Source organism: Colobus angolensis, unplaced genomic scaffold (genome assembly GCF_000951035.1).
Source record: "Colobus angolensis palliatus isolate OR3802 unplaced genomic scaffold, Cang.pa_1.0 Scaffold66, whole genome shotgun sequence".
NCBI classification, from domain to species: Eukaryota; Metazoa; Chordata; class Mammalia; order Primates; family Cercopithecidae; genus Colobus; species Colobus angolensis.
Window position 1 is genome coordinate 3,261,289 of NW_012120265.1, and position 21,044 is coordinate 3,282,332.

At 53.7% G+C, this 21,044-nt stretch overlaps 2 protein-coding genes across 3 annotated transcripts in view; both read left to right on the forward strand.

The window, feature by feature from the left end:
• ARMC6 (armadillo repeat containing 6) overlaps window positions 1–8,741 on the forward strand; it is a 27,775-nt gene extending 19,034 nt beyond the window's left edge. For both annotated transcript variants that reach the window (XM_011925841.1, XM_011925842.1), the window contains exons 4-8: window positions 1,860–2,433; window positions 4,387–4,556; window positions 5,519–5,650; window positions 6,052–6,189; window positions 7,976–8,741. In XM_011925841.1, coding sequence (XP_011781231.1) covers window positions 1,860–2,433; window positions 4,387–4,556; window positions 5,519–5,650; window positions 6,052–6,189; window positions 7,976–8,188 — 1,227 coding nt within the window. In that variant the 3' untranslated portion in view covers window positions 8,189–8,741. The remainder of the gene's footprint in view (window positions 1–1,859; window positions 2,434–4,386; window positions 4,557–5,518; window positions 5,651–6,051; window positions 6,190–7,975) is intronic.
• Window positions 8,742–15,155: 6,414 nt separating this feature from the next.
• Window positions 15,156–21,044, forward strand: part of SLC25A42 (solute carrier family 25, member 42) — a 49,987-nt gene continuing 44,098 nt past the window's right edge. The window contains exon 1 of the mRNA XM_011925846.1: window positions 15,156–15,235. The gene's annotated coding sequence lies outside the window, so the exon portion shown is untranslated. The remainder of the gene's footprint in view (window positions 15,236–21,044) is intronic.

The window sequence follows — 21,044 nt, forward strand, 5'->3', positions numbered from 1 at the left end:
TTTTTTTAAATAAATGGAATCACAGGCCGGGCACGGTGGCTCACACCTGTAATTGAAGCACTTTGGGAGGCCAAGGCGGGCAGATCACCTGAGGTTGGGAGTTCAAGACCAGCCTGACTAACATGGAGAAACCCTGTCTGTACTAAAAATGCAAAAAAATTAGCTGGACATGGTGGCATATTTCTGTAATCCCAGCGACTTGGGAGGCTGAGGCAGGAGAATCACTTAGCCCACAAGGCGGAGGTTGCAGTGAGCTGAGATTATGCCATTGCACTCCAGCCTGGGTGATAAGAGCAAAAGTCTTCTCAAAAACAAAACAAAACAAAACAAAAATAAACAAATGGAATCACAGTATTTGTCTTTTGGCGACTGTCTTATTTCACTTAGCATAATGTCCTCAAGGGACATCCATGGTATATTATGTGACTAAATTTCTTAGTTGTCGTTGTAGTGTTTTTTTTTTTCTTTTTGGAGACAGTCTCACTCTGTCATCCAGGCTGGAGTGCAATGGCACAATCTTAGCTCACTGCAGCCTCCAACCTCTTGGCTCTGATGAATCATGCTGCTGTGAACATGAGTGTACAGGTATCTCTTTTGAGGCTGTGCTTTCAGTTCTCTTGAATGTATCCCCAGAATTGGAACTGCTGGATCATACAGTAATTCTATGATTTTCTTTTTTGAGATGAGTGCTCCGTATGTTGCCCAGGCTGGTCTTGAACTCCTGGGCTCAAGCGATCCTCCTGCCTTGGCCTCCCAAAGTGCTGGGATTACAGGCACGAGCCACCAAGTCTGGCTCCTCTGTAGGTTTGAATTGCATTTTTCCTAATGATTAGTGATATTGAGCATCTTTTCATGTGTTAGTGGCCATTTGTATGTATTCTTTGTAGTAATGTCTATTCTAGTCATGCACACTGGTGTTAACTTTTATTGTTTTTTGTTTTTCAGTTCTAATCTCATTTTAGCAAAAATTTATCTTTTTAAATATCCTGTTACATTGTAACATACTCAGATCCACAAATCTGAGCTTAGTGAAGACTATCAGATAGGCTTCTTTGTTTTTTGTGTCAGTCAATGCCAAATCAAAGCGGTTTGGGCTGGTGGTTTCTGTAGAACCACCCTGACTCAGTCTGGGTGCAAATAATCTCCTACACTCCAGGCTCACAGATTCATCTTTGGCTCATGCTAAGATATGTGCCAAGGTCATGTAGTTGAATGGCAGCTAAACTTGTCTGAAGTGTTTAAAGCTTTTTCTCCCCAATGGCTTAGAGCTGAATTTGGGTAAATCTGCTCTCTGTACAGTATAACCACATTTGGCAGGGGCTCAGTAAATGTTTGTGGAGTGAATGAGAGATATGAAAGGAGACGTCAGGATGGGTATATCTGGTGAATGTGGCTTTCTCCTTCCTTGGAGAACTGACCATTGATGGGTGTGCCAATTTGTTACGGCTGTGTGACAACCCAAAACAACAGGTGTCTTATTGTTTCTTGTGATTCTGCCTGGTTGGGCTCAGCTGGACGGTTCTTCTGCTGGTATCACTTGGGTCCTCTAGATGGCAAGTATGGCTGGAATGTTTAATATGTCTGCATTTATGTGTGCAGCCCCTCAACAGGGACACTGAGCTGTCTTTCTCTGTGTGTATGTGTGTGTCCGTGTCAGTCTTCCACCCTATGGCCTCTGAAGCTCAAAGCTCCTAGAAGCACAGATCTGGAAGTTGCCAGAGCTATAACTGACCCCACATCACTTCCACTGCAGGCCCAGATCCCTGGGGAGGGAAACTTGCAGGGATCCAGACACTGTTGCTGTGGCCATGGGCTCCTCTTGCCTGAGCTGATGCTGAGGTTTCTCCCATGTCTCCCAGACGCTCAGTGACCTCCAAGAGTCTGTGGCCAGCTCTCGCCCCCAGGAGGTGTCAGCACACCTCACCCGCTTCTGTGACCAGTGCAAGCAGGACAAGGCCTACCGCTTCCTCGCAGCCCAGAAGGGGGCCTACCCCATCATCTTCACTGCCTGGAAACTGGCCACTGCAGGTGACCAGGGCCTTCTGCTCCAGTCCCTCAATGCCCTGTCAGTGCTGACTGATGGCCAGCCAGACCTCCTGGACACCCAGGGCCTGCAGCTCCTGGTGGCCACACTGACCCAAAATGCTGATGAGGCCGACCTGACCTGCTCTGGGATCCGCTGTGTGCGTCACGCTTGCCTGAAACATGAACAGAATCGGCAAGACCTGGTGAAAGCTGGCGTACTGCCCCTGCTGACTGGCGCCATTGCCCATCATGGCCACCATGCGGACGTGGTCAGGGAGGCCTGCTGGGCCCTGCGTGTCATGACTTTCGATGATGACATCCGTGTGCCCTTTGGCCACGCCCACAACCATGCCAAGATGATTGTGCAGGAGAACAAAGGCTTAAAGGTGCTCATCGAAGCTACCAAAGGTAAGAGCTGGGGGCCAATATGAGCCAGCAAACAAAGGCGGGCGGGTCAGATGTGACCAGAGTGAGGGGGTCAGAGATCAGAACTGCTTCAGGCACGGCGGGCTCGAGGTTCCACTCTCCCCTTGGCTTAGACCCGCCTGCATGGCAGCCCTCGTGAAGAGTCTCCCCATGCTTTCTAGTGGCTCCAGGAGAATTCCAGGCCAGCACTCATGGGCTAGGAGCAGGCTACAATCCCATCTCTGGAGCTTCTGGGGAAGGGGCTTGCTGTGTCCAACTCCAGGGACTGAGTAGGGAAGGGGGACCTCCCCAGAGGGAAATAAGAGGACTAGGGGAGGCTGGCTGGCACGCACCGTGGCAGTCTCAGGTGGATGTGTACAAGCTTGATCATATTCATCCACAAATCCTTAGGCATATTCATGTGTCTGGCTCCAGGGTGACCATGGTGAGCCAGCCCTGGGAGGTCACAGTGCTGACCATCAGACCCTAAAGCTTCTATCTTAACCCCTACCCCCATTCCATCCACTGAACCCACTAGAAAAGTCCTGATTGACACACAGAAGGTGTCAGAAGGATGAGATCCCCTTTCCTGCCTGCCCGTCGCTCTGGCTCTGTGGCCAGGCCTGTGTAGGGGTTCTGGCTCTGTCTGCTGAGGAAGTGAGCCCACCTCAGTCTCCCACACCTCCAGCAAAGCTGAAAATGAGTCCTGACCTTCTGCAAAGTCAGACTGCTTTTCCAGGAGGTAGCTCACACCTTTCCTGTTTTATTTATAGGAGCTCCAAGCAGTTAGGTTTCTGCCAGAGAGACAGGATATGTATATATGAAGAGACTTTTTGGTAAGGAATGGGGTCATGCAATTGTGGCAAGTCTGTACTCCATAGGACAGGCTGGAAACTCCTGGGCAGTCGCCTTCTCGAGAAAACACCTATTTCCTTCTAAGGACTTCAGCTGATTGAATGAGTCCCATTCACATTGTTCAAGATCATCTCCTCTACTTAAAGGCAACTAGGCCAGGCATAGTGGCTCATGCCTGTAATGTCAGCACTTTGGAAGGCTGAAGTAGAAGGATTGTTTGGGCCCAGGAGTTCAAGACCAGCATGGGCAACATGATGAAACCCCGTCTCTACTAAAAATACAAAAATTGCTGGGCGTGGTGGCGGGCGCCTGTAATCCCAGTTACTTGAGAGCCTGAGGCAGAAGGATCTCTTGAGCCTAGGAAGCAGAAGTGGTGAGCCAAAATCACGCCACTGCACTCAAGCCTGGGTGACAAAGCGAGACTCTGTCTCAAATTAATAATAATAATAATAATAATAGATAGATAGATAGCTGATTGCGGATGGTAACCGTGTGGACAGAATACCTCCACGGCAACACCTAGATTGGCATTGGGTGGAACTGCAGAGGGCTACAGGTGGCCACAGGAACTGACCATTGCAGCCCTGTGTAGGTGCAGGATCTTCGCCCTCTTGGCGTGAGTGCCGGCATCTGCTTCCTGGTGCAGCACCTCTGGGCTCCATCTGCGGCTCCTGTGTTCAGTTTTGGCCACGTCAGCCCGGTCCATATGTGTCCCTCTATGGTTTTGGAGTTTCCTGTTGCACTTAGAAAAGCCATTCCTACCCCATGATCATAAAAATAGTCCTCAGATGTCTTTTTTTTTTTTTAGCACTATTATGGTTTTCTTTTTTTAGGTGAGACCATCAGTTGGTATGGAATTTATTTGGGGCATGATGGAAGGAAGCTGGAGGGGCACATTCCTAAGTCTTTCCAGCAGCCAGCAGGGGGCACTGCAGGCCCAGGTAGCCCCTGGTGTTCCCTGGGGCCTTCCTGATGCCCGTGGCCACTCCAATAGGCAGAAGGGCTGGACTCTTCTAATGCAGCAGGATCCCCACCCAACCGGAGGGCCCTGTGGCTGGTTCTTCCCGCCCCCACCACCACTGTCTCCCTCTCTCCCCTCAGCATTCCTAGATAACCCTGGCATCCTGAGCGAGCTCTGTGGAACCCTGTCCCGCCTGGCCATCCGCAACGAGTTCTGCCAGGAGGTCGTCGACCTCGGGGGCCTAAGCATCCTGGTGTCCCTGCTAGCTGACTTCAGTGACCACCAGGTGGGGGACCAGAGTGGCGTTCTGGTATGAACCCCCCCTGGCCCAGTGCATGCTGTCCCTCTGGGTCCCAGTCAGCCGGACGAGCCATAGTCAGAACAAGCCAGCCCTGCCTGCCAGTCTCGGAACCAAAGTGCAGTTTTTCTTTTCACTGACCCAAGGGCAGGAACCAAAGGTCGGAGGGGAACAAACCCACCCGCTCTCCCTTACTCTCCTTTTGTACCAGGAAAAGGATGGTGGGAAGCACAGGGTGGGGGTGTGTCGGCCAAGGCTGGGATATTTGGGTTAGTTCCCACACCGAAGTATCTAGGAAACTCTGCCTCAGTTTCCCTAGCTGCAGAATACAGCAGGGTCCCCTACTCATTACTCCATTTAGCAGCCAATTATCGAGCCCTTCTCCATGTGCCCACCCACAGCAGGGAGCCAGTCAACAGGCGCCTCCCTATCCAGCTGCAGCTGCAGGAAAGCCCCCAGGGGTGCCACAGTCCTGCGCCCCCAAGCCTAGCTGGTGACGTCAGCCAGCCTCTTTCTGTACAAGTGGCTGGGAACTGAATGGGAACCAACTTCAGCACATAAAGGGATACATTTTGCCATGTATTCCTGGGCAGTCAGGGGTCAGGGTCCTCAGGTTCCCCATTAAGGGGATCAGCAGTCCCAATAGCATCTTATCCACTGTCCTCAGTGCAGGGCAGTTAGCGCCCACCCTGGGTCTGTGGCCGTGGCCAGGGGGACCCTGTGCTCTGAAGGCTGGCCTGAGTCACGTGCCCCCTCTGCCCCTGTGGGGGTAGGGGATCAAGTCACCTGGATGGTACCATTTGGACACAGGCAGCCTGAGCCACAGGCATCTGCCACCCCTTTTCATTAGTCACATTCTGCAGTCACACCGTACTTGTTGGTGAAACAGCAAAACAGCCCCAGATTCTGCCTCAGAGCCCTCTCCCACAATCCAGCGGCCTGGCTGGGGGTGAGTGAGCCTTTGCCTTGTGCAGGAGCTCGTGAAGCAAGTGCTGAGCACCCTGCGAGCCATCGCAGGCAACGACGATGTGAAAGATGCTATTGTCCATGCTGGTGGGACGGAGTCCATCGTGGCTGCCATGACTCAGCACCTGACCTGCCCCCAGGTACCCACCTCGGGGGGCACACAGAGTAGCAGGGTGGTGGCTGGAGTCCCAGTTCAGTTTCTGTGTCTGCGTGAATCTCTATTCCTCTGCAGGGCCAGAGCAGGGCAGGCGAGGGTCACGGCTCTGGCTCTCAAATGCAGACCTGCCTATGCATGACTCTGGGTGTCCTGGAGTTACTACCAGCACCCTGCAAAGGTCTGACCAGGCCTAGTGCCCTTGTCACCCCTAAGAGCTCAGCTGATACTTTTGTCACCCTGCCGTCGTGCCGTTATTACACAGGAGCTGCCAGAGACCCATGGAGGGGAGGCCGCAGGGTGTTCACCAAGGATTGGCAGCCATGGCAGGATGTTGTGGAGGGTCTTTCCGCTACATCTCTGCCTTCCTGTGACTGCCCCCTGCAGGTGTGTGAGCAGAGCTGCGCAGCCCTGTGCTTCCTGGCCCTGCGTAAGCCCGACAACAGCCGCATCATCGTGGAGGGTGGCGGGGCTGTGGCAGCACTGCAGGCCATGAAGGCACACCCGCAGAAGGCTGGCGTACAGGTGGGCAGAGCATGGGATGGGGGCAGGCAGGCTGGGTGGGGTGTGCAGGTAGGTGCCAAGAGGGCATGGGAGCAGGTGTGGTGTGTGGGTGGGTGATGGGGCAAAGGCTCAGTCCCTATCCCTGTCCCTTTCCCTGCCAGAGCCGAGCCCCACAGGGCCAACTTCTTATCTTCCAAAATGTGCTGAATTCTGCCTGCAGCTATTTCCTTTTCTGCCTTTGTTTTTTCCACATTTACTCTCCTATTTTGGGGAGGGGGAACTTTGGAGGAACTTTCTGGTGAAACCCCAGAAAGAAAGCTATAACACATCATCTCTCTCTTTTTTTTTTTTTTTTTTGAGACAGTCTCACTCTGTCACCCAGGCTGGAGTGCAGTGGCGCCATCTCGGCTCACTGCAACCTCCGCATCCTGGGTTCAAGTGATTCTCCTGTCTCAGTCTCCCAAGTAGCTGGGTCCTCAGGCATGGGCCACTACGCCCGGCTAATTTTTGTAATTTTGGTAGAGACGAGGTTTCGCCATGTTAGCCAGGCTGGTCTCGAACTCCTGACTTCAGGTGATCCATTGTCTCTACCTCCCAAAGTGCTGGGATTACAGGTGTGAGCTACCATGCCCTTAATCTCCTTTCTTTTTTTTTTTTTTTTGAGGCGGCGTCTCACTCTTTCGCCCAGGCTGGAGTGCAGTGGCGCTTTCTTGGTTCACTGCAAGCTCCGCCTCCCGGGTTCACGCCATTCTCCTGCCTCAGCTTCCCAAGTAGCTGGGACTACAGGCCTGTAGTTTTTTTGTATACCGCTAATTGTTTGTATTTTTAGTAGAGACGGGGTTTCACCGTGTTAGCCAGGATGGTCTCAATCTCCTGACCTCGTGATCCACCCACTTCGGCCTCCCAAAGTGCTGGGATTACAGGCGTGAGCCACCCCGCCCGGCAATCTCCTTTCTTAAAAGTCCCTGTAGAGAGATCTGGGGAGGACGAAGTTGGGGAAGCATGGATGGTGATCTGCCTGGGGCTTCAGAAAGTTTCCTGCCCCCTCCTTGGGCTGCTGGTCTGAGTTCTGGGCGTGGGACACCCTGTCCATACCTCCCTGGCTGAACCCAGACTCCTCCCTGCAGTCCCTGGGGCCCTCATCGCCTCCTCACTCCCAGCATAGGGTCCTTGGACGTACCAGGCTGGGACCCACAGGGGGCCTTTGCTCTCACTGGCTCTTACTCTGGGACACTGTCCCTTACCTGGTCTGTCCCCTTATCCACTTCTGGCCACCCTAGCCAGCAGCTCCCCACTCTGCGTGTGCTTCCCATCTGCTCTCTTGCTGGTGGTGGGAGCCACCCTGGGAAGCTTCCAGGCAGCATCCCGCACCTACCCACAGCAAGTGCACAGGGCACAAATGTCCACTGAACGTGTAGGAATGTAACTGACAGGTGCCTGTGCACAACCACTCTTTGCCTGTGGCCTCACTGCCCCCTTACCCTAGGGCCCCTTCCTTGGCTCCGTGCCAGCCTCGGGGGACCTCAGACTCACCAACTCTGAGGCTGAGAGTTCCAAAGCCGTGGGATAGATCCTGGAGCTTCCCCAAACCTGTTTCCTTATCCAGGAGTTGGGGGCATTAGTCTTGCCTTCTGGGGCTACCAGGAGGGTAAAGTGGAGAGATGGGTCTAGCTTGATACAGTATAGGTAACTGCTGGATATCAGCTGTGGTTATGATCACCTCCATCTTGTTATGATGAAGACCCAGAGGTCAGAGTAGACCCCACCCCAAAGCCCCATCTGGCCTCAGAGCTGCTCTCTCCTACAGAAACAGGCTTGCATGCTGATCCGAAACCTGGTGGCCCACAGCCAGGCCTTCTCGAAGCCCATCCTGGACTTGGGGGCTGAAGCACTCATCGTGCAGGCCCGATCGGCCCACCGTGACTGTGAGGATGTGGCCAAGGCTGCCCTACGGGACCTGGGTTGCCGTGTCGAATTCCAAGAGCTATGGACAGGCCAGAGGGGCAACCTGGCGCCATGACCCCAGGCCCAGTCTGGGCCATGACTCTGGGTGAGTCGTGTGACTCAGGAATGGGGGTAGATCCAGGTCCTCCACTGTTCTGTCCCCTTCACAGTGAGAAGTATTTTCCCGCAGGCCCTGGGTAAAGGGTTGGGGGAGGGGGGCAGCCCTGTAGGGAGGCACCTACACAGAAGAAAGCAGTCCCCACGTCCTAGCCACTCCTGGGTCCCAGCCTCGCCTCCCCGCCAGCAGCATGGACGTTACTGTCCTTCTCCTTCCCCCTAGCTCTATGCCCTATCAGAAGGGGCAAAGGGCATGTCCCATCGCTCACCGCCATGTCTGAAATGTGGTGGCCGCTGTGGGCCAGGCTCAGGGCAGGGCAGGGCAGGCGATTCCAGTGGGGTTGGGCCCCCAGTGCCTGCTGCTTACTGCAGGTTCGTACGGGCCTCTGCTCCCCGTTTTTCTCACCCATAAAATGGGTCTCAGATGCCCCACCCTGCTTGGCCCCAGCTTGTCTGTCTCTGGTTTTGGGCCAGCCGGGGTACCTGATAATAAAAGATCATTGGTTAAACAGTTGGAGGGGTCTCTTCCCTAGCTCGGCTGAGCATGGGGGGCTGCAGCCAGTGGCCTCAGAGTGTGGGTGAAGGACAGACATTTTGGTGGGGGGGCCATAGAGTCACTGAGGGTAGCAAAGGGGTTTTGGGAATGGCCTGGGATATAGGATCCACTGTCACCCTCAGACAGGCAGGCGCTGAGGCCATGGTCAGGATCACTGTTTCTGATCTGTACCACCCGCAGGGCCAGAGGGCTCCACATTGATCCGCTACTCAGCTCTGCAGCCTTGAGCAAGTGAAAGAACCTCTCCGAGCCTCAATATGCTCCTTCTAAAGTGAGGAGTGGGGCAGTGATAGATCCCCCTCTGAGAGGTGTTGGGCCAGGCTGAGCACATGGGGGGTGCCCAGTTGTCTTAGGCTGGGTGTCCTAGATAGCCAACCTCTTGTCTCTGAGCCTCAGTTTCCCCATCTATAAGATAGACATCAGCTGGGCATGGTGGCTCACGCCTATAATCCCAGCACTGTGGGAGGCTGAGGTGGGCGGGTCCCTTGAGGTCAGGAGTTCGAGACCAACATGGTGAAACCCCATCTCTACTAAAAAAATACAAAAATCAGTCTGGTGTGGGGATGCATGCCTGTAATCCCAGTTACTTGGGAGGCTGAGACAGGAGAAGTGCCTGAACCGGGGTGGCAGCGGTTGCAGTGAGCTGAGATCACACCACTGCACTCCAGCCTGGGCAACAGCGCGAGACTGTGTCTCAAAAAAAAAAAAAAAAAAAAAAGACATCGGCCGGGCGCGGTGGCTCAAGCCTGTAATCCCAGCACTTTGGGAGGCCGAGACGGGCGGATCACGAGGTCAGGAGATCGAGACCATCCTGGCTAACACGGTGAAACCCCGTCTCTACTAAAAATACAAAAAAACTAGCCGGGCGAGGTGGCGGGCGCCTGTAGTCCCAGCTACTTGGGAGGCTGAGGCAGGAGAATGGCGTAAACCTGGGAGGCGGAGCTTGCAGTGAGCTGAGATCCAGCCACTGCACTCCAGTCCGGGCGACAGAGCGAGACTCCGCCTCAAAAAAAAAAAAAAATCATCATTGTTGGCCTCAGTGACCACCCCACCCCAAGCATTCTGGGTGGGCCCAGGCAGCCATGGCCCCGCAGACCCCAGCTCTTCTGCTCTGAAGTCACACTCAGAGGTCACACCATGGTCACTAGGTGGCTAGTGTATCCCTTGTGGCCTGACGGGGGTCCAGGCAGCCTCAGGACCACTCGTGTGTGCCCCAGCCTTTTTGCCCACACCTTGGAGGCCTCTCCCCTCTTGGACCCTTGACCCTGCTTGTCACGTGCCTCCCCGAGCCCCAGGATGGCCTGGACTCAGTCCTTGACCTCAGCGAAACTCCTTTCCCAGCAGGCCCCCAGCTTCCGCGGAATCCAGCTGATGCAAACAGCTGAGGAGCGTCACCCTGGCTGCACCTCCGTGGTGTCCTCCTCTCCCCTGCCCCCAGCAGGAAAGGGTGCTCTCGGCTCAGCAGGGCTGGCCCAAAACTCTGACCCAGTCACCCCGCCCTGTTCCTCCTCCCTGGACACTCCCAGGATGTGGGAGAAAGATCTCAAACCTGCCCCAGACTGCCCTGACTTACCTGCTGGGCCAGTGTGACCTTGGGTAGTCCTGTGACCTTGGGCAGTTCTCAAGCATTTGTTCATCTGTCATGTGGTGGGGAGGTGCTCCTGGGCTATTTCTGGGAAGGCCTGCAGTGCTGGCCCTGTCATTCCTGCTCCAACCTTGCTCTCAGTCTGCCCATGGCTCCCCTTTGCCCTCTATATAAAACCTGCCTGTGGTCCCAGCAACTTGGGCTAAGGTGGGAAGATCACTTGAGCCCAGGAGTCCACGGCTGCAGTGAGTTAGGGTGGCACCACTGCACTCCAGCCTGGGTGACAGAGCAAGAGCCTATCTCAAAAAACAAAAAACAAAACAAAAAAACAAAAAACGCTCTTCATGCCCTGCAGACCCAGTGTGGCCCAGGCCCTGCCCATCTCCCCATTTCCTCTCCACTGCACTCACTCCCTATTCCCCCACCCCAGCGCCTTTGCACAAGCCCCCATGTGACAAGCCATGCCCTCTGCCTAGAAGTGCCCTTCCCTTGGCCCTCCCCGGGGCTGGCTCCTCCTAGCACGTGAGGTTTCAGCTTACATTGCCTCCTCCAGGAGAGACCCCCATCACCCCATGTGCTCTGGCTCTGACGCTGGGCCCCATCTGAGGTCACCTTGTTTGTGAACTCTCCTGTTTGTCTTGCCCCCACCATCGGCTGGCTCTCTGCAGGCAGGCCCCTGTCCCCCCTTGCTGCGCCTTCAGCTTCCCATCAATGTTTTTGAACGTTCACCTGAATAAACTGACAAGCACTCGAGGTCCCTGCCACGTGGCCGCAGTGTCCTCCCCTGGGCCTGGGCCAACCTGCAGGCTTCTTCAGGAAGGGGTGGTTCTGCCTTATCAGTCCCTCGCACCTTAGCCCAAGGAAGTGGGTGTCTTCAGTAGATTCAGCTAGCATGTTTGGACAGCCTCAGGTTAGGTGGAGGCCGCTCACCAAAGATCTGACATTTCCCTGGGGTTGATGGCCTGGCTTTCCACCCCCCTCAGCCACTTCAGGCATATCACCTCCCCTCTGTGAGCCTCGACCTTCTCATCTGAACTCAGGCTAGGTCTGGCACACTGGAGGGCCACAGCCCCTAGCAAGGCCCGGTTCAGGGGATGTCCGGTGCATACCTCCTGCCAGCCCCATCCCCGTCCCCTTCCCTTTTCTGTCGCCCAGACTGGAGTGCAGTGGCACGATCTCAGCTCACTACAACCTCCGCCTTCCAGGTTCAAGCCATCCTCCTGCCTCAGGCTCCTGAGGAGCTGGGACTACAGGCACGTGCCACACGCCCAGCTAATTTTTGTATTTTTAGTAGAGATGGGATTTTGCTATGTCGACCAGGCTGGTCTCCAACTCCTGACCTCAGGTGATCCACCCTCCTGAGCCTCTCAGAGTGCTGGGATTACAGGCATGAGCCACTGCACCTGGCCTTCTCTTTTTTTTTTTTTTTTGAGATGGATTCTTGCTCTGTTGCCCAGGCTGGAGTGCAGTGGCATGATCTCGGCTCACTGCAAGCTCTGCCTCCTGGGTTCACGCCATTCTCCTGCCTCAGCCTCCTGAGTAGCTAGGAATACAGGCGCCCACCACCACACCCGGCTAATATTTTTGTATTTTTTGTAGAGACAGGGTTTCATCGTGTTAGCCAGGATGATCGCAATCTCCTGATCTCGTGATCCACCCGCCTCGGCCTCCCCAGAGTGCTAGGATTACAGGTGTAAGCCACCACGCCTGGCCCCAGCCTTCTCTTAAGTAGCTTTTGCTGCCCTCCTTGATGACATTGAGACCTGGGCTGAGGGGGAGCCTGCTGCAAGGATGGTGCAAGTTTGTGCAGGCCAAGCCTCTGCTGCTGTGGGCTCTTGGTGAAGTGGCCTGACTTCTCTGAGCCTTGGGAGGTGAATGAGGCCACTCTGACCCCAGCCAGGCTTGGTTGTTATCACTGCTGTGTTCAGGATGTCTCCCTCCAGCCAGGGATGGGCTTGGGTTCCTGGGAAAGGAACACAGATTTTTTTCTGTTGTGAACATACATCTCGCAGAGGCTGGACTAAACTCCATTTTCCAGATAGGAAATAGACTCATGGGCATTTGAGGGACTGTGGTGCGATGAGACCACAGCTTGGCCTGCCTCCAGGCCCTTCATCTTTTTCCAAAGTTGTTAACCTGACCTTGGGCAAAAGGCCTTCTGGCCTCAGGTGATTAGGCCTGGATGCTGTGCCAGGGCCTGGCTCACAGCTGATTCCTGGGATCCCCAAGAGGTACAGGAGACTGGAGGGTGAAGAGGTAGTATCCTGTCCAGTGGCCAGCCAAAGCAGAAGAGCTGAGATCCTGGGCACCCTAGCTGGGCTCACATGAGTGCCTATGGTGGGGGTGTCCATTGCTATTGCCAAGGTGCTTTGCCTGCCATTGCTGGAAGGTGGTAGGGAGGTTGGCTGGTGCCGGCCTGCTAAAGAACGAGCAGAAGCTAGAGAGGCAGCCCCAGGCTGGGCCAGAGCCTGACCTTTGCCTTAGTTGGCTCTGTCCCTGGAAGCACTGTGGGACCTTCCAGGAGCTTTGTTACCTCCCCCTCCCAGGGCCTGGCAGGTGGGCACTGGGAGTGGGGCCTCCTGGGCATAGATATCTTGCTTTTGGTGTGGCAAGCCCCGCCCATAGTTAGTCTATGTCCATGAAGCGCTATTTACAGAGAGGGAAACAGGCCCAGAGAAGAACAATATATCATCACCACCAGACTTCCATGAGTGCTTACCATGGACTAAGCCATTGTAAGCATTTTGCTTCCATTTCATCAATGCTCACATCAGCCCTAGGAAATAGCCGGGAAACTGAAGTGGGGAGCTTGTGTTATTTGCTGAAGGTTCTGTGGCTCTTACTGGCCATTGCTTGTGTTAAAAAGAGCAGTTTTTCAAACCCAGCCCTGGGTCCTTCCACCAAGGAATATTCTCCACCATAGGCTCAGTTTTCTTACCTGCAAAGTGGGCACTGTTGCCTCCACCTGGAAGTGAGGTGGGGCGATGGTATTGGAGAAAGCCCACCAGGGACCTGGCACCCAGTTGATGTTGAACTGACCTCAGCTTCCTCCTCTTCTCTGGAGGGCACAATGGAGGCCAGGTCCTGGAAGTTGCCGGGTAGCAAACCATAGGTGGCAGGTATGGGAGGGGAGGTCCAGGTAGGCATATCGTGAGAATATCAGGAGTTTGGTGATGGCCTTGGGCTAGTGATTTCCCGTCACATCCTCCCCATTTGAAACTTGTGTATCACGCACTTAGCAGGGGCTTGCGCAGCCCTGAAATGTGAGCCCTTTCTAAGGTTGGTTTCAGCCTTGCTCCCTCCCAAGATTCCCTGGTTCTGAACTTGATCTCCACCAACCCTGGCTAGCACCTAGAGGAAACAAGAGCTGGTATCTGGAAACATTTGTAGCCTTCTTCGTCTTGAAAATGAAGGGTGAGTCAGAGAACAGAGTGGCCTCGGGGCAGGTGCCGATGACACAGCCATGCCTGAGATGGCAGGTGTCTCCCTAAACTGCTGGCATTTTTCTGCAAAGCAACGCCATTAACCACACTTCACAGAGGAGCTGAGGCTCACAGGCCGCACATGACCTGCTGAGGGTCAAATGCTTTCACCAGATAATTAAAATGAGAGCTGGGTTATAAATTTTCCCAGGGAAGCAACCCCATAGAGGAAAGATCAAGGCATAGGAATCATTTTCCCCCTTCTTTTCCAAATGAAACAGCTGAGGCTCACAAGGTCTTTGCCCAAGGTTGTGTGGTGGGCCAGTGATTGGACAAAGATTAAAACCCAGGTCTCTTGAGGCCCTCAGTGGCTCTTCTCTGACACTCCCTTTCCAAAAAGCAGGCTGCTGTAGATTCATTGTCTGGTTTAGCAACCAACGTGCTGTGTAACCTTGGGCAAGGAGCTTGACCTCTCTGTGCTCTGGTTTCTGTAAAAGGGATCAGTGGTCGCTTTGACCTCGTGGGATTGTGGTTAAGATTCAGTTAATTCATAAAAGGCTTAGCAGGGAGGAGGCCCAACAGGGATGTCACTGGATACCATGGCAGGTAATCTGGGACACAGGTCAGTCACTCAGAAAACCACACAGCGCGTTTCAGTAGGATTCCGCTCCTTATTTCCATGTCTTCACACCACCTCGAGATGCAGAGGGCAGCTCAGAGTGACCTCCAGTGAATCTGTCCTCTCTGGGTCGTCTGCAGGGGATTAGTGGGGAGTAAGGAGATGGAGAATTATCCAGGAGTCCTTCAGCCTTGATGGTCCAAGTTCACAGCCGCTTCTGTGCTGGGTGGCCAAAGGGCGGACTCTACACGAGAGCCTCAGGGGACCCTGCGCCAGGCGTCGGAGGCCACGTCGGGTTGCCGCGCTCTGGGTCAGACTGCACCTTGAACGCTCCAGCCTTCCCTGGGGCGTACCGCCCACGGCCGCTGCGGCTGGCCGTGGGACCTGCCAGTCTGCGGCTTTGCAGCCAATCCTCGTCTCCCCCCAGGCTACGCCCTCTGTTCCTCTCGCCTGTGTGCCACCGGTCGCGCCAGTTTCCTCGTAGCCCCGCCCTTGGTCCCCAGCGATTGGCCGACAGTTCTGCCTGTTTTCTGCCAAGATTCCTCGCCTGCCTCCAGGCCCTCGCCTTCCAGCGCCTAGCACCCTGCGGGACCACCGAGGCTCCCCAGGCTTCTCCCAATAGCCCCACCTCTGCCTGTCAGCGATTGGCTTTGGGGGCTGCCCATCCGCTTCATACCCGCCAATCACTGACGTTTCCAGCGCTGACTGGCCAGGGAGCAGCCAATCGGGGCGTGGCGTGGACCCCCCCCGTGGCGCGCTCTGGGGGTGCGCGAGGCGGGGCCTTGGCGGCTGGAGGTGGCGGTGGCGGCGACGCGTCCGGGCCGGTGAGGGGGCGCGGGGGGCGCCGGGGGGCGCAAGCGTCAGCGGCCCGCGCTTGTCGGGCTGAACTGAGGTAAGGCACGGGTCCTGTCATGGATCCCGGGGCGAGGGGCGGATGAGGCGGGGCGTGACAGCAGCGTCGCGAGGGCAAGAAGAGGTTAAAGACCCCCCCAACCCCACACTCCACGTCTACTGCCCCCTGGGGACTACTGCATCCAGGTCTGAGCCCCTCACCCGCAGCCCACGCACGCCTGACACCATGTCCCTTTTCGTTGACATCCCCCATACACCTGAAACTGTCCTTGCTGACATCTCCCACACCCCTGGGGCCTTGTCCCCGGCGCCCCGCACAGCTGGGTCTGACATCCCCCTCACCCACCTGACACCGCGCCCCCACTCACGAACACCCCTCACATCACCTGAGACTGTCCCTGTCGATGACACCCCCACATCCACACCTGAGCCTGTGACTCCTAACTCACGGTCCCGCAACTCACACCTGGACGTGGTCCCGTCCCCCACTGCCTTTCCTCATATCCAGGTATCTGCTCGCTACCCTTGTACCCACTCCCCTGGCAACCTGGGTCCCTCTTCTCAGGGACTCTCCCCCCCCCCCCCGGCAACTGCCCTCTGGTCCTGGCAGCCCCACACCTCTGTCTCTGCCCTTTGTCCCCCCTCCTACCCTCTCCCACCTTGGGCTTTCTTCCACGTGCACCTGCGTTCGCACATCCTCTGTAATAATCCCCCCGAATCCCCCAGGTCCTCCAGTAGTCCCCCAGGCCTTGGTGTCTCAGGATCGCTGCACCCTCCCCTCCCCAAACAAAAGCTTACCCCAATGTTCATTTCTAACAGTGCTTGACAGTCTATAAAGTGATTTCCGGACCTTAGAATAATCCCATAGGTCAGACGAAACCGGAATCTTCTCCATTTTACCAGCCACAGACCTAAACCACTTGAATGCTAGAGGTAGAGACTTGCATCCTGGGCATCGCTGACCCTCTGCTGTGGGGACCCACCGCGTTTGGGCCCATCTGTTATGTTTATCTCAGAGGGATTGGCAGGAGTCGTGACTTTGACCCGGTCCGGAAAAGCTTAGCTGGAAGGGACGGCCCCTCTGCCAAGCATGTGTCTCGGAGTCCTGGGGCAGGCTGGCGGTGGAGACGCTACCGGAGGAGGGGGGGTCATCATCTTGGGTACCTCCTGCAGGATGCCGGAGAGGGAGTTGCCGGGGCCGGGGCTCCCAGCCCTTGCAGACTGGGGACCCCTCTCAGACACTCCTTGGGCCCTTGAAGCCGATAAACAGAGTAAGGAAACACTCTTTAGAGTGAGGCAAACTACTGTTTCAGCTGTTTAAAGCTAACCTGCAAAACGAGCCTGGGAGCCTGGCGTGGTGCTAGGAATGATTCTTCTGGAACTTTTTAGTTCTCTTGAGTCTGATTTGCAAGCATGCAGCATAGAAGGAGGACAGTGGCTTTGTTGTTGAAAAGCAATAACGTGCCATTTCCTGTAAGGCTTGCGGAGCATTTCCTATCCCCTCCCACCTCTCCCTGCAAAGACGGTGCCAGAATGTTCCGGAGGGTCATGTCACCTTCAGCTTCTCCTGTGGAAACTGAAGCCATTTGGGTTTTCTGTCCAACTTCAATAGGGGTCATTTAAAACATATATGGATGTGTATGTATATATGTATGTATATGTGTGTGGGTGTGTGTTGTACACAGTACCTATATGCATATGTTTATATACATATTTTATATACACATATTTCATGTGTGTTATATATGTACATGTGTATAAACTTTGACAAGATCATTGAGTATATAGTTTTTGGGTTTTTTTTTTTTTGAGAAAGAGTCTTGGTCTGTCGCACAGGCTGGAGTGCAATGGCGTGATCTTGGCTCAAGGCAACCTCTGCCTCCTGGGTTCATGCAGTTCTCCTGCCTCAGCCTCCCGAGTAGCTGGGATTACAGGCATGTGCCACCATGCCCAGCTCATTTTTGTATTTTTAATAGAGACGGGGTTTCACCATATTGGCTAGGCTGGTCTCGCACTCCTGATCCCAAGTGATCCGTTCGCCTCAGCCTCCCAAAGTGCTAGGATTACAGGCATGAGCCACCACACCCGGACTATTATATAGTTAAAAACAAAAAATCAAACAGTACAAAAGGGCATGCACTAGAAATCAGGCAGTCTACCCCGTTCATTCTCAGATGCACCTACTGTTGATAATTTCTTGTGTTTTCTTCCAGAGGTAGTCTATGACTGGGGTGGCAGAAAGGGGTGGGGGGAGGTATATATCCCCCAGCCCTTTTAAACCACTGGTAAATTTGCATTGAACAGACATAGGCATTCTAAGGCCACTCTCCTACTGATGGCTGTTTAAGCTGCAGCCCATATTGAGCTTTTACAAACAGAACTGCAATGGATAGACACATGCATTATCATGTACTAAATACACAGTGAACGTATTTGGGCTCCAGCCATGCCCAGACACTTCAGACCCCCCTGTCTTGCCAGCCGTGCCTGTAGTCCACAGTTACTCAGGAGGCTGAGGTGGGAGGATTGCTCGAACCGAGGAGTTCAAGGTTGCAGTGAGCTATAATCATGCCACTGCATTCCTCTGCAGCCTGGACGACAGAGCTAGATCCTGTCTCAAAAAAAAAAGGGGGGGGGGCAAGTCAAAGGGCATATTCATGTAAATAGTTAATGTCCCTCCTTCTCCTCGCAACTGTGAAGTTGGAAAGCCTGATTCCTCTCCTGCGGCCAGCTCAGTTATTATCAAGTTTTGTGGTCTGTCCCATCGATAGGTAAAAAATAGCACAAGAGAACATCACTTCCATGCTTCCTACCCCTCTCTTAGGTGTTCTGGCTTGTGGGGTAGGGATTAAACATTAGACTTGTTTCTGTGCCAGTCAGACTAAAGTTCAAGAAATATTTGGGGCTGGACGCAGTGGTTCACACTACCCAACACTTTGGGTGGATGAGGCAGGAGTATTGCTTGAGCCCAGGAGTTTGAGACCAGCTCGGGCAACATGATGAAACCCCATCTCTATAAAAAAAAATTTAAAAATTAGCCAAGCATGGTGGCATGCACAAATGGCCCCAGCTAGTTGGGAGGCTAAAGTGGGAGGACTGCTTGAGCCCAGGAGTTCAGTGCTACAGTGGGCTATGATTGCGCCATTGCACTCCAGCCTGGGCAACAGAGCAAGACCCTGTTTTTCTGTTTAAAAAAAAAAATTTTTTTTTTAGTTCCTGCTCTGTGAAGCTTGTCACTGTAGCAGGGAGCAGTGGTGGTGCTGAGATTTTTGGCTCAAGTTACCTCAACAAGAACAATTGCTAGAAGAACCATTTAGGTGTTGCTGATTTTTTTTTTTTTCCACTTGGGTCTAGGAAAAGAAAGATGAGGGCATCATGAGAGATTGAGACGAGTCAGATGTTAAATCTGCCTGTGAAGCTGTTTCGAGACTCTCTCCAGTTGTCCAATTTCTCACCACTGGTGCCAGATGGAGGGTGTCGTCATACTGAAGTCAGGCCTCTGCCCACGTGTCATACAGTTTTATTGTCTGTCTCTTCTATTTTGGCATTTAGACATTAAGAGGGGATTATTGAGACCATCAGAATCATTCACTTGTTTGGGTTTTGCAAGACAGGGCTTTTAAAAATGCATTTGCATTTTTTATTTTAAACATGAAATACTTCTTCATAAAGAGTATATTGGCTGGATGTGGTGGCTCACACCTGTAATCCCAGCACTTTGGGAGGCCGAGGCGGGCAGATCATGAGGTCAGGAGTTCAAGACCAGCATGACCAACATGGTGAAACTGTCTCTGCTAAAGAATACAAAAATTAGCCAAGCGTAGTGGCACGTGCCTGTAATCCTAGCTACTCAGGAGGCTGAGGCAGGAGAATCGCCTCAACCCAGGAGGCGGAGGTTGCAGTGAGCCAAGATCATGCCATTGCACTCCAGCCTGGGCAACAGAGTGAGACTCTGTCTCAAAAAAAAAAAGTATATTATGAGGCCGGGCGCGGTGGCTCAAGCCTGTAATCCCAGCACTTTGGGAGGCCGAGATGGGCGGATCACAAGGTCAGGAGATCAAGACCATCCTGGCTAACACAGTGAAACCCCGTCTCTACTAAAATACAAAAAACTAGCCGGGCGAGCTGGCGGGCGCCTGTAGTCCCAGCTACTCGGGAGGCTGAGGCAGGAGAATGGCATGAACCCGGGAGACGAAGCTTGCAGTGAGCTGAGATCCGGCCACTGCATTCCAGCCTGGGCGACAGAGCGAGACTCCGTCTCAAAAAAACAAAACAACAACAACAACAAAAAGTATATTATGTCAGGCCAGGCATGGTGGCTCACGCCTTTCATCCTAGTACTTTGGGAGAACGAGGCACACGGATCACTTGAGGTCAGGAGTTCGAGATCAGCCTGGCTAACATGGTGAAACCCCGTCTCTACTAAAAATAAAAAATTAGCTGGGCATGTTGGTGGGCGCCTGTATTCCCAGCTACTCTTGAGACTGAGGCAAGGAGAATTGCTTAAACCCGGGAAGCAGAGGTTGCAGTGAGCCAAGATCGTGCCACTGCACTCCAGCCTGGGCGACAGGGCAAGACTCCATCTCAAGAAAAAAATAAAAACAAAAATAGCCAGGTGTGGTGGTGCATGCCCGTAGTCCCAGCTATTCAGGAGACTGAGGCAGGAGAATTGCTTGAACCCTGGAGGCGGCGGTTGCAGTGAGCTGAGATGGCACCACTGCACTCCAGCCTGGGTGACAAAGCGAGACTCAGTCTCAAATAAATAAATACATAAATTAGCTGGCCTTGGTGGCATGCGCCTGTAGTCCTAGCTACTTGGGAGGCTGAGGTGGGAGGATCACTTGAGCCCAGGGGATTGAGGCTGCAGTGAGTCATGACTGTGCCACTGCACTCCAGCCCGGGTGACAGTGAGGCTCTGTCTCTTTAAAAAAAAAAAAAATGTATATAACGTGTATGTGAAAAGAAAGAAGATTTAACCAATAATGAAATTAGTACTCAGCTCAGGAAGTAGAATGTTGTCCCCTGGAGGCCCCACCCTGTTCACAGAGCTATTTTTAAAATATGCTTGTCAACATTTGTTTTCTTCACTGAGCACCTTTTGCTACAACCATCTTGGGCTGAATGCTTGGATTCCAGGGGCTCAACAAAGTTCTCTGCTGGCCAGATTTTCTGCTGAGCTCTCTGCCAGCCCAGCAGCCTGTGAAGTTCTGGCAGGCAAATGGCTGAGGACAAGCCACCAGCTGAGGGACAGGCCAACACTTGGAGGCTTGGCCTCAGATCCCTGCATATTCATTTCCTGTGGCTGCCATAATAAATTACCACAAACTGGGGGGCTTCAGACAACAGAAATATATCTTGTCATAGTTGTGGAGGCCTGAAGTCCAAAATCAAGGTGTCAACAGGGCTGGTTCCTTCTGGAGGCTCTGAGGGAGTCCTTCCCAGGCCTTTCTCCAGGCAAACCTTGGAGTTCTTGACTCGTGGCTACATCACTCCAGTCTCTGCCTTTGTATTCACGTGGCTTTCTCCCTGTTGTGTGTCTCTTTGTGTCCTCTCTCTTTTTTTTTTTTTTTTTTTAGAGATGGGGTCTTGCTATGTCATTCACACTGGAATGCAGTGATATGATCATAGTTCACTGCAACCTCTAACTCTTTGGCTTAAGTGATTCTCCTGCTTCAGCCTGCTGAGTAGCTGGGACTATAGGTGCAGGCCACCACTTCTGGATCTCCTCTTCTTTTTTTTTGTTTTTTGAGACAGGGTCTCTCTCTGTTGCCCAGGCTGGAG